We start from the raw sequence: 11,502 nt of genomic DNA, 5'->3' as shown, positions 1-11,502 counted from the left end.
CAGGCAGACATGAAATCCCTGGAGAACATATTTCTGAACACAAAATCCGCCCTCGACTGTCTCAGATCTCTCAACAGTTTAAAAGTCACCTGTTCTGGGTGCCGGACCACAGAGGTATCCCAGGGAATTGTAACGCGGACGAGCTTGCAAGACTAGAAGCTGCCTTACACATTCCAGAGAAACTGGAATCTGTGGGTATGCCTCTAGCGACATGTAAGCTAAGTTTTCAGGATCAGGCCCGAAGGGCAAGGAATGATAGATGGTCACAAAGAGGCGGCTGGGAGCATTCCAAAACTATGTGGCCTAATCTAGCCATAAAGAGGTCTGCCGCTTTGCTGTCCTTGGCTAAAACGGACGTCTCAGTCATTGTGTTCGTCATGACAGGTCACTGTTTAATCGGAAAACATGCTGACAGACTGAAGGTTGCCAAGATCGACTTTTGCAGAAGCTGTAAGGCTTCGAAGAGGAAGAGACTATAGAACATTAGGTTCTCATTTCTTTGAGAACCTGTCTGATTAAGCGGATGTGAACATTTTCAAGTTGTTGGGCTTTTCAAAGCGATCTGGATGGTTCAACGGTAGGTTAGGTTGAAAAGAAGGTGCACATATGCCACTATGGACATACACCTAAACCGGTAACCGGCTTGTTGTGCGCTCTAAAAACTATAAAGTAATCTCTAAAAATAAAAATTTTAAGTTAGAAATTCCGTGCTACTTACAAAATCCTTAATTGTTTTCAATATTACTCCCTTAAGTTGGTTCATGTCTGGTAATGTGTCTCCATTTAAGTGCTGGTATCTGTTAGACGCGAAAGCCGGACAATGGCAAAGGAAATGCTCCTACGTCTTATCATCTTCCCCGCATGCCCTACACATGGTATCACTTGCCGCATCGATTTTACATAAGTGAGCTCATAGTCCTATGTGTGGTTCAACGGTAGGAACTAAAAGACATCTTCATCTGTTCCTGTTGTATCACAATGGACGAAAACGTCCAAGTGAGTCTGATGGCAGACTGCCACTTAAACCCAACCTATCAAAATAAATAACAAATTTTAACTGGAAAATAAGGAGTCGATTATGGAGGTCCTGCAATTATAGTTGCATGCCAGAAGATAAAACCATGAAATACAAATTTGGAAATTTTTCTCAGTTTCATTCAATATATGAGATTTTTAACGTTCCGCTACAAAGCAAATTGTAAAAAAATATGCCATTCAATACAGAAATGGTACTTTCTATATAAATTTGCTTGATGGCAACTCCACTAAGTAGCTTAATGGTAACTCAAATAAGTTGGGTTGTATTCCATAGTGCTGTTGTTGTTGTAGCAGTTTGTTGTGTTCTATCTTTCGTCTGCTTAATTCTATTGAGTGTCCAGATCCAGGAACTCTGCGACTAAGATGGGGTGCGTCTAGAGGGATCTGGGTCTGAGTCGAGTGGGTCTGGCTGGGCAGTTAAACAGGTGACGTGTGTAATCCATAATCAACCCATAAGGCGAACACACCTACTGCCCATTTACAGACATAAAGGGTGATTTTTTTGAGGTTAGGATTTTCATGCATTAGTATTTGACAGATCACGTGGGATTTCAGACATGGTGTCAAAGAGAAAGATGCTCAGTATGCTTTGACATTTCATCATGAATAGACTTACTAACGAGCAACGCTTGCAAATCATTGAATTTTATTACCAAAATCAGTGTTCGGTTCGAAATGTGTTCATTCACCGTAACGTTGCGTCCAACAGCATCTTTGAAAAAATACGGTCCAATGATTCCACCAGCGTACAAACCACACCAAACAGTGCATTTTTCGGGATGCAAGGGGAGTTCTTGAACGGCTTCTGGTTGCTCTTCACTCCAAATGCGGCAATTTTGCTTATTTACGTAGCCATTCAACCAGAAATGAGCCTCATCGCTGAACAAAATTTGTCAAAATTTGAACACATTTCGAACCGAACACTGATTTTGGTAATAAAATTCAATGATTTGCAAGCGTTGCTCGTTAGTAAGTCTATTCATGATGAAATGTCAAAGCATACTGAGCATCTTTCTCTTGGACACCATGTCTGAAATCCCACGTGATCTGTCAAATACTAATGCATGAAAATCCTAACCTCAAAAAAATCACCCTTTATGTTCTTATACCCTACACCACCACTTTGGTACAGGGTATTATAGATTTGTGCATTTGTTTGCAACGCTAAGGAGACGAGGTAGACCGATTGTACGTATACCGATCGGCTTAGAATCACTTCCTGATTCGATTTAGCTACGTCCGTCTGTCCGTCGATCGGTCGGTCTCTCTGTCTGTCCATGTATTCTTGCATAAGTCTCTTTTTTTGTCCAAGAACGAACAATATTGATTTTGAAAAAAAAATCGGTCCAGATTTTGATATAGCTACCGACGTCTTAATACGTGTGCAAGATTTTCGCTTCTAAATCGGTTCAGATTTAAATATAACTCCCATATATAACTTTCATCCGATTTGACCTATTAAGGCTGTAGAAGGCACAATTTCGGTCCGATCTTTACCAAATTTGGCACGAAGTGCTTTTTGTGACATCCTAATATGTGTGAAAAATTTTATCAGAATCGGATCAGATTTATATATACAATAGCTCCCATATATATCTTTCATCCGATATGGACTTTTAAAGCTGTAAAAGGCACAATTTTGGTCCGATCTTTACCAAATTTGACACCAAAAGCTTTTTTTGACGTTCTAGTATGTGTGCAAAATTTCATCAGAATCTGATCAGATTTATATATAGCTCCCATGTATATCTTTCATCCGATTTGCTCTTTTAAGGCTGTAGTAGCCACAATTTTTGTCCCATCCTTACAAAATTTTGCAGATGTTTTGTTGACGTCACACTACATGCAAAAATGTCATCAAAATCGAATCAGATTAAGATAAAGCTCCCATATATATCTTTTATGCGTTTCGACTTTTAAGGCTGTAGAAGCCACAATTTTTGTACCATTGTAGGAAAATCGTAGAAGGTTCAATTCGATATTTCAATAGGTATGCAAAATTTAAGGCTGACTAAATTTGGATATAAGTGCTATAGATTAAAGGTATTATGTAGACTCGGTTTTATTTTGGCTAAAAATTTTAATATAATTTTTTGGAAAAAAGAACTTTAAATGAAGAAATAACCAAAAAGAAGTTATAAAGGTTGTTAAAAAGTTTACAAGCATGTTTAGTGTTACTTTTGTAATGTTTGTTTTACTTTTTGTATTTTGACAGTGGTGCACAATTATGGCCTACAGCCTGTCACGAAATTTCTGTGTTGTGATAATAACTTTCCGTCCTAATCCAACAATCGTTTAGGAGTTTAGGTAGCTGAATCTACTTAATCACTTAAAATAATATAGAGGTTTGCTTCGACCACGTCGTCATGAACGCTTTGGTGGTCTACCTGATACGCTGCTTTATCTAAAGACCTACATTTATGCAGCTAGAACTTGAATATCTAATCGACATTCCGGGCGGCAGCCGCTTTTCCTGTTGGTTGGGACGGCTGTTGGACAATGGATTTATTTACATCACTGTGACGTGAACGTTGCCAAATGTGGCAGTATTCTTTAGTAACTAATGGTCTGAAGTTTAATGTAATAAACAGGCAGAAGACTTCTTGCATATCAATGAGTGCTGCCTGATTCTACTTTAAGCTCAATAATAAGGGTCCTCTTTTTAGTATCACTTTACAACATCTCTATATACATATGGGTCCTATGTATATCCGTGGCAGCCGGATGTACGTTTCGGATTGTTAAATTGTTCGTAAATAATAAGAAGTGGTGAAATTTTTTTTATAAAAACAATTAAATTCTTAATTTTTTATACTAACTCACTTCAATTTGTTTAGGGGATTTTTCCCAAGTTTTATCGTCTCATTCTCCCTTTTATTTCGATTCAGAATACCTACTTTTTCCCCTGGAAGGCATTTCCCATTTTCGAAGTTTGTTTAGAATAAGGAAGAAAGGAATAGGGAACAAAGTCCCAGAAATTGTTATTCAGAATAGGGGAAAAGAGAATAGGGAAAAAATCCCAGGGAATTGATATTCAGAATAAGGCTGATAGTCGGCTCCGCCCGGCTTTTGCCTTTCCTTACTGGTTTGTTTTGATGGATGGACATTCTTTTACATTTTGTGTTCTCTAGTAAAAACTTTGAAAATTCGGAACAGATATGAGATAAAATTTTATCTAATTAGATACAATTTGGCCCAATTTTATCTGATGACAGATATTGTTTGATCTGACCATATCAATTTTTTATTTACTTAGGTTGAGTTGTGTTGCCATTACCCAGAGAGCCAAACGCAAAAACTTTAGAGCATAAACACGAAATATGAAATTCGTCTTCGACTACGACTGCTGTCCATGTTCGGCTTCGACAACCGGAATAAGGGTAAATATAATGTTCAAGTGTCCACAGATCAATATTTCAAGAAGTTACACTCATAAATAGTAGATATAAAAATCAAAAATCATACATTTGAAATTTTGTTTCAATATTTTACCATTTTTTTGGGATTTATTTGTAATTTTCTGTAGTTTATTCACACATGCATACACATTTAATATTTGTTATGTATTTATATTATTATGCTGTTGCACATTATGTATATAGCTAATTATGTATATCCTGGATATAGTAGTAGAACGATTTAATAAATTAATTAAAATGCATTCCTATGCGTGTGTATATGTGTAAGAGTAGAGTTTTAAATGTGTGTGTGAAAGAGAGAGAGAGTTTGCTAGATGTCAAAGATATCGTATATTGTAGGTGGTGCATATGGAACATTTTTATTTTGACTGTTAGAAGGAGGAAATGGGGTATGGGATTACGATTTGCTTCTTCTGTTTTGCTTCTTTAAAAGCATGATTTCTATATATGTTACACATTTTAACTCGAAATATATATGTACGTTGTTACTTCTAAAGTATAAAATACAACGTTTAATTTAAATATTTCGAAGAACATTTGATAGATGAGTGATGAGTGAGTAAATTGTAAAAGCGTTCGTTCAATCGTCTGTTTATGCCTTTGTTGACATGGTGGCGGTTTGGTTCAATGCTTCACAAACCGGTTGTTCTGATGTGATTTCTTTAAATTGTAAAAACCAAATGAGTTTCATATCGAGTTTCAATGAATGATTGAAAGAATGGCTTAGTCTTAGCAAAGACTCTAATATAATCTTTGTATATAACTCGAGAAATAAAAAATGTAAAAATTTTCGAAAAGAAAGAAATACAGACGTCTTGACGTCCTTATGATTGAAGAAAAATTAAACTAGAGTTCAACGTTACAAAAAAAAAGTGTAAAATTAGAAATTAAATAAACGCTACGTTAAGTTAGGCTTAAACTTCGATGAACGTTTTATTGGCTTCTATAACCAATTATTACGACCACCACGTCATATGTTGTTTTCCTTCTTGCCATCCTCACTTTTAACAGGTTCTTCGCTTTCTGTGGTGTCCACTGCAAAAATTTAAGAAAGAAATAAAAATCATGTTTCCGTTTGCTCTTCTTGCTTGATTGAGCTACCCACTTTTATCTTTGTCATCTTTGGATTCTGAGCTTTCGGTCGCTTTACCACCATCCTTATCTAGACGTGGCCTTTTTCGTTGACCCTTATACGAACGATTATCTCGTCGGCCACCCTCTCCTTCATCCTCTGAATCAGAGAATTCGTTGTCGGGTACAATCCGCTTGTCCTTGTCGGCCTGCGTTAATCGCATTCGCAAGTTTTCAAAAAGACTAAACAAATAAAAAACAGAGGTTTGTGTTAGTAAAGGTATGAGCTATAATATATATATATTTATATATATATATATATATATATATATATATATATATATATATATATATATATATATATATATATATATATATATATATATATATATATATATATTATATATATATATATATATATATATATATATATATATATATATATATATATATATATAAATATATATATATTACACTAGCTGAACCAAGTCCGCTCCGCTGCGCCTTCTTTTACTTTATATGGAAAAAAATTATCCTTTGAATATTTATTTTTGACAATAAAAGAGCTATTAATGAAATTTCATGCTACGAAAATAGTATGTGTATATCGCTCGAGCAACAGTATAACAATATAAATGCCTTATCTGAATCCCATATGATCAATAGTGGTGTCTGAATTCGCTCAAAGAGTTTAAGGTCACTTAAGTTTGGATGTTAGATGTACCCCATTCTTAAAAGACTTCTATATGGATACTGGGAAGGACCCCAGGGTGGTGGTTGGTGGGTTAAGGGGGTAGTGTGGACCCCCAGAAACATGGTCACGAAAGTGGGTACGAATTTCATGCATGAAGATTTGGTGGCGGATATCTTCAGATTTCTTGCAGCGAAATATGAGGCAAGTTCGTTGAGGTAGACGTTCGACCTATCGCATGTCATTAATGGGTGGGGGGTCTCTCTATGCCGTCTGGAGAGAGTGTAATGGAGGATAGGTAGAGGTTAAACAGTGCCGGAGATATCACCCCACCTTGGTGAACTCCCTGTTTCACTCTACACTGTTTGGACTTCTTATCCCTAAATTCCACAAATGACTGAAATGATTGAAGCCACGGCAAATGTGTGCGGTGATGGCATGCAAAGCTGTTGTTGTGCTGTGCAGTCTTCGAAATCCATGTTGATGCTCGGCGAATGGAAATTCTCCTACGAGGCTCGGGAGGAGTAATGCCTCAAGCGTCTTTGCCACTGGTGAGAGAAGGGAGATCGGTCTGTATGACTCCCTCAAACTGGGGTCTTTTCCAGGCTTCAGTAGCGGGATCACTCTGCCCATTTTCCAGACATCGGGAACTATGACAATGACAGGTTGAGGACAGTGGTAAGGTACTCAACTCCAGGTGAATCCAGATTCTTCACCATCAATGTAGAGATTCCGTCGGGGCCCAACGCCTTAGATGATTTGGCGCCACGGATGACATTCGTAACTTCGCCCACGGCAAATTGTGATGGCTGTTCATTGTCTCGGAGACCACGACTATGGCAAATGGCTCTCCTCCTTGCCCTGTCTCTCTCAGGATGCACAATAAATTGACGGTTGAACAACCTGGCGCATCCCTTCGGATCAGTCACGGTTATTTCGCCAAAAGTCTGTCATCCCGTCTACCGGTGTACAATTTGGGTAGCAAATAGCTGTAAGTGGACTGTATGTTTTATTGAAGCTCCCAAATTGTAAGAAATGAAAAAGAGAACAGTTGAAATAAAAGGCAACAGATTAGATTTCACCGTTACAGTTTATTACATTTCAGTAAGCCCTTACCGCCTTCTTGAGATGATGCTGCACAAGCGATTTAATGGCGGTGCAAGAAAGTTAAAAGTGCGTAGATTTAAGAAAGGGCGAATTGGAAATTTGGTCAACATGGCCGCTCTTTATCCGTTTATCAGAATAGATAAAAGGGTTGCAAAGTTGACCAATAAAAGCAAATCCGCGGGAAATAATGAACATAAAGATACTTAAAACAATTTCAAAGATTCATTTCAATGTAAATCAGTAAGGTATGTAATTCTATTATATATGTGTGTACTTATGTTAGCATAAGGATAGGTTTGTTGAACTGGCTTCAACATGCCGGCCCCCTTGCACTAGTGCAACTTAGTAGTGGCAGGCACCGGAAATTGTCCACCCGAATATGGTGCTTTGGGCGATCGGCATCGTGGAGGATGTTTGGATCATGCCGGCCTTCAAAATTTTAGGAAGCTGGTCGTTAGCGATTACAACCTCGATATTTTTTGGTGCAAAGAAATGTGGATCCGCTAAGTCGGTAATCTGGTCATATGTTATCTTCAATTTTTCATCTGGGACCGTTGTTGGAAGTGCCATATTCAGCTGCGACTTTACTACACCAGACACTTGTATTTTGGCAGTGGGGTCCTGGTAAGACTGCAGATAAAGTGTGCAGTACTCTTTTCCGTCCTTCTTTGTGGTCTTGAGGTGTAGTCTATCCACCAATCCTCGTACAATTATAGTTTGTACGCCGCCTGAATTCAAAAGCAGTCTTGTTTTTTCTGGACCTTTGGAAGTAAGGCACCGTCCTAGGGCAGTAGGCAGAAAAACGTGCGTTTTTGACCGACGGCTTAGACGCTCGTCAACATAAGATTTCTTCCGATGAATGGATGATGATGGGCGTCTTTGGGTTTCAGATTTGGATCGGGGTTGAGTTTTGCTGTCTTTGCGTTCAAGTGTTGTTCTTGCTGTTGAATCCACGTGTATTAGTGTGTGATGGTGGCTTTGGCACACCATGCACGTTTTCCTCGACGGGCACCAATGTCTCGTGTGTGCTGTGCATAAGCAGTTGAAACAAAAGCCTTTGTCTTTCACCACTTCACGTCTTTTGGCAATGGTCATTCCCAGAAAAGTTGGACACGACTTCAAAAAATGTCTTTCTTGGCAGATACGGCATTTGGGTGGGCTATAGTTTGAACAAGTTATTAGATTTATAAAATATGTGAACAGATTGATGGAAACATTTTTAGGCATTTGGCAAAATACAAAGTTTTACTACTGGACGGACCAGTGTCCCATTCTGGGTACGTATCTCAGCAACGCGAACATTAGAATCCTTTCCCTTAAAAACTTTCAGGACCCTTCCCAGACACCATTCGTTTGGTGGAAGGTTGTCCTCTTTGACAACAACAAAATCATTTTCCTTTAAGTTTTGCTGTGCAGATTTCCATTTATATCTACGCTGCAGTTCGCAGATGTATTCTGTCTTCCAACGCTTCGAAAATTGAATTTGCAGTGCCTTGAGACTCTGCCAGCGATTCAGCAAAGACAAGTTGACGGAGCAATCCTCGGGAATCGCCATTAAAGAGGTTCCCCTTAAGAAATGACCAGGAGTGAGCGGGATTAAGTCAGTAGGGTTTTCGCTCATAGGAGAAAGGGGTCTTGAATTAAGTACACTTTCGATACGAACAAGAAGAGTGGAGAACTCTTCAAAGGTAAATTTAGAATTAGAAGCCACTTTTCGCAAATGTGACTTCATGCTTTTGACAGCTGCCTCCCACAATCCACCCATGTGTGGAGCGTGAGGCGGAATGAAGTGCCACGAAAAATCATGCAAACTGTATTTGTCGGATATGAATTTGTGAACAGTTTTTAGAAATGTTTTGTAATCTTGTGCCAGGGATCTACTCGCCCCAACAAAGTTTGTTCCATTATCTGAAAATACTTTGCTTGGAAATCCCCTTCTACCTACAAATCGATTGAATGTAGACAAGAATGCTTCGGTTGTAAGATCTGAGCAGGCCTCTAAATGGATTGCTTGGGTAGATAGGCAAACAAATATAGCAGCGTATCCCTTCAGTAATTTGGCATTTCTATGTTTTGATAACTTTATTTTGAAGGGTCCGGCAAAATCAATCCTAGTGTGTGTGAAAGGCAATGAAAATGTACATCTTTCTTTTGGAAGAGCAGCCATGATTTGGCTGCGAACACGATGCTTGTAGATAGTACAGGTTCTGCACTTTCGAATACATTGTCGTATGGCACTTTTCAAACGTATAATATGAAATTCTTGACGAATTGCCCGTAACATAACTTGGTGCTCAGAATGCAGCAATATATTGTGAGTGAATTCGATGAAGAGTTTGCAATATCGTGAGTTCTCCGGCAGAATAATAGGATGTCTTTCATTGTATCTTAAATCAGAATTCGCCAGACGTCCGTTGACTCGTAGCAGTTCATGTTCGTCAAGAAATGAGTTCAGCGGCAAGAGTCTGCTATTTGAGCTTATAGGTCGGTTGTTCTTGAGAGCCTGGTATTCAGCAGTGTAATGCGTTATTTGAGCATATCTAATTAGTTGAAACATTACAGTGTTCATTTCCTGAGAAGTGAGGTATTCGTTTCGCATCTCGGGAGTAGCTTGTTTCGACATTTCCGGGCAAATCGAAATATCCAACAAATAACTCTCAAAGCTCGACTGAATGATAGAAACCGATCCAGAATCTCCTCAGTTTGTGTCTGGGTTTGACAGGCAACCACCTTCTTCTCTAATTCAGGTTCTTTAAACGTGATCTGCTTTGGCCAGAAGTCTGGATTTTTCAGAAGCCACTTGGGCCCATGCCACCAAATCGACTTTGAATCCAATTCAGCTGGAGTAGCACCACGCGTGCCAATGTCTGCTGGGTTTTCATTCGTAGGAACATGTCTCCAAGTTGCATTACCCACGTTATCCAATATTTCCGATATTTTGTTTGCCACAAACGTCTTGGAGGCTTGTCTAACCACGCTAACACTATTGTGGAATCGGCCCACAGATATATATCAGTTGTAGTGAAATACATGTTTCTACCAACGCATTTTAGCAATTTTGACAATAGCGCTGCCCCGCATAATTCAAGCCTCGGCAGACTAACAGTTTTCAGAGGCGCAACTTTACTTTTGGATACCAATAAGTGGGAGCAAACATTGTTATCTGATGAGACAGTACGGATATACAAACAGGCACAGTACGCTTTCTCTGATGCGTCACAAAATCCATGAATTTGTACCTGCCTTCCCGGCAAAAACTTAATCCAACGAGGAATCTTAATGTTCTCAATATCTGGGAAATCGGAAATGAAATCATTCCATTGCTGCAGTGAATGTGGCTTTACTTCCTCATCCCAATCAGTTCCGTCCATCCAGTGTTGTTGTAAAAGAATTTTGGCTACCACTATAATAGGTGCCAGCCAACCAGCAGGATCAAACAGTTTGGCCACTATCGATAGAATTTTACGTTTAGTAAATGGAGCAGAATGAACATTGATATTGGCCACTTTGTAGAAAAAAGTATCAGTCATAGCATTCCAACGAATGCCTAAAGTTTGTGTCTCGCTGCAATCTTCCAGTTTCAGAAAATCTTCGTATAGAAGATCCTCGGGGGGCAAATTTAGTAGAATTTGTGGATGATTTGCCGTTAGTTTCTTTAACGGAAATCCCGAAGAAGACAGCAAATCAACCAACTCCAAGAGAAACGACTTTGCTTCAATTAAAGAATGCCCTCCCGAAAGTATATCGTCAACGTATACTTGGTCTTTTAGTATAGATGCTGCCACTGGATGTGTGGACTCTCCATCTTCACTCAATTGCAGAAGGGTACGAATGGCCGGGTACGGAGCACAGTTTACTCCAAATGTTACTGTTTTTAAACAGTAATCTTGAATTTTTTCAGAAGGTGATTTTCTAAACACAATCCTTTGAACATCTCTGTCAGTGTCATGAACATAAATCTGGCGATACATCTTCTGAATGTCGCCATTAAAGACATATCTAAAAAAAGCCAACTTAAGATGACATTCATCAAATCGTTCTGAAGGATTGGTCCTGTGTGAAGAATGTCATTCAACGACAAGCCAGAAGACGTTTTCTTAGAAGCATTGAAAACAACTCTAACTTTGGTTGAAACGCTTTCAGGTCTTACCACAGCATGATGTGGTAAGTAATAAG

At 38.8% G+C, this 11,502-nt stretch overlaps 1 protein-coding gene across 1 annotated transcript; it reads right to left on the bottom strand.

Annotated features, from left to right (window-relative positions):
• Positions 1-8,545: 8,545 nt before the first annotated feature.
• On the bottom strand, positions 8,546-9,949 carry LOC131997268 (uncharacterized). The gene has a single exon (XM_059367947.1). The coding sequence runs from the start codon at positions 9,947-9,949 to the stop codon at positions 8,546-8,548; it is 1,404 nt and encodes a 467-aa protein (XP_059223930.1).
• Between the last annotated feature and the right edge of the window lie 1,553 nt (positions 9,950-11,502).

The sequence above is a fragment of the Stomoxys calcitrans genome, chromosome 1, assembly GCF_963082655.1.
Source record: "Stomoxys calcitrans chromosome 1, idStoCalc2.1, whole genome shotgun sequence".
In the NCBI taxonomy this organism is placed as follows: Eukaryota; Metazoa; Arthropoda; class Insecta; order Diptera; family Muscidae; genus Stomoxys; species Stomoxys calcitrans.
Note: the sequence above shows the minus strand (reverse complement) of the source record. Positions and strands in the feature narration are given on the sequence as shown.

Bases quoted from the DNA above. Each gene is read 5' to 3' on its own strand.
- LOC131997268 (XM_059367947.1), bottom strand. From the start codon at position 9,949: ATGTCGAAACAAGCTACTCCCGAGATGCGAAACGAATACCTCACTTCT.